This window comes from Corvus brachyrhynchos, unplaced genomic scaffold, assembly GCF_000691975.1.
Source record: "Corvus brachyrhynchos isolate BGI_N302 unplaced genomic scaffold, ASM69197v1 scaffold692, whole genome shotgun sequence".
Classification (NCBI taxonomy): Eukaryota; Metazoa; Chordata; class Aves; order Passeriformes; family Corvidae; genus Corvus; species Corvus brachyrhynchos.
Genome location: NW_008236762.1, coordinates 113,209 through 113,463, shown reverse-complemented (window position 1 = coordinate 113,463; position 255 = coordinate 113,209). Strand labels below are relative to the sequence as shown.

Here is a 255-nt window from a genome sequence, read left to right as displayed (position 1 = left end):
CCTCGGCCGCTCCCTCCGGGTGTCCCTCCCGGTGTCCATCCCGGTGTCCATCCCGCTGTCCCGCTGTCCATCCCAGTGTCCATCCCGCTGTCCCCACTCACCCTTGACGGCCTCGCCGCGGTTGAGCTGGATCTCGCCGTCGCCCTGCGGCGCGTAGCTCTTCACCACGATGAACTTGCGGCCGGGCACGGCGCTGTAAAGCTTCCGCTTGGGCCCGCGCAGCGGGGCGGGCGCGGCGTGGGGCGCGGGTTCCGC

General features: G+C 72.5%; 1 protein-coding gene across 1 annotated transcript in view; it reads right to left on the bottom strand.

The window, feature by feature from the left end:
• The window catches only part of LOC103625269 (SH3 and multiple ankyrin repeat domains protein 3), a gene marked incomplete at both ends in the record, with an annotated part of 100,186 nt that extends 99,937 nt beyond the window's left edge, over positions 1–249 (bottom strand). Inside the window, one exon of the mRNA XM_017727124.1 lies at positions 102–249. Within this exon, the coding sequence (XP_017582613.1) occupies positions 102–249 (148 nt within the window). The remainder of the gene's footprint in view (positions 1–101) is intronic.
• Positions 250–255: the final 6 nt, after the last annotated feature.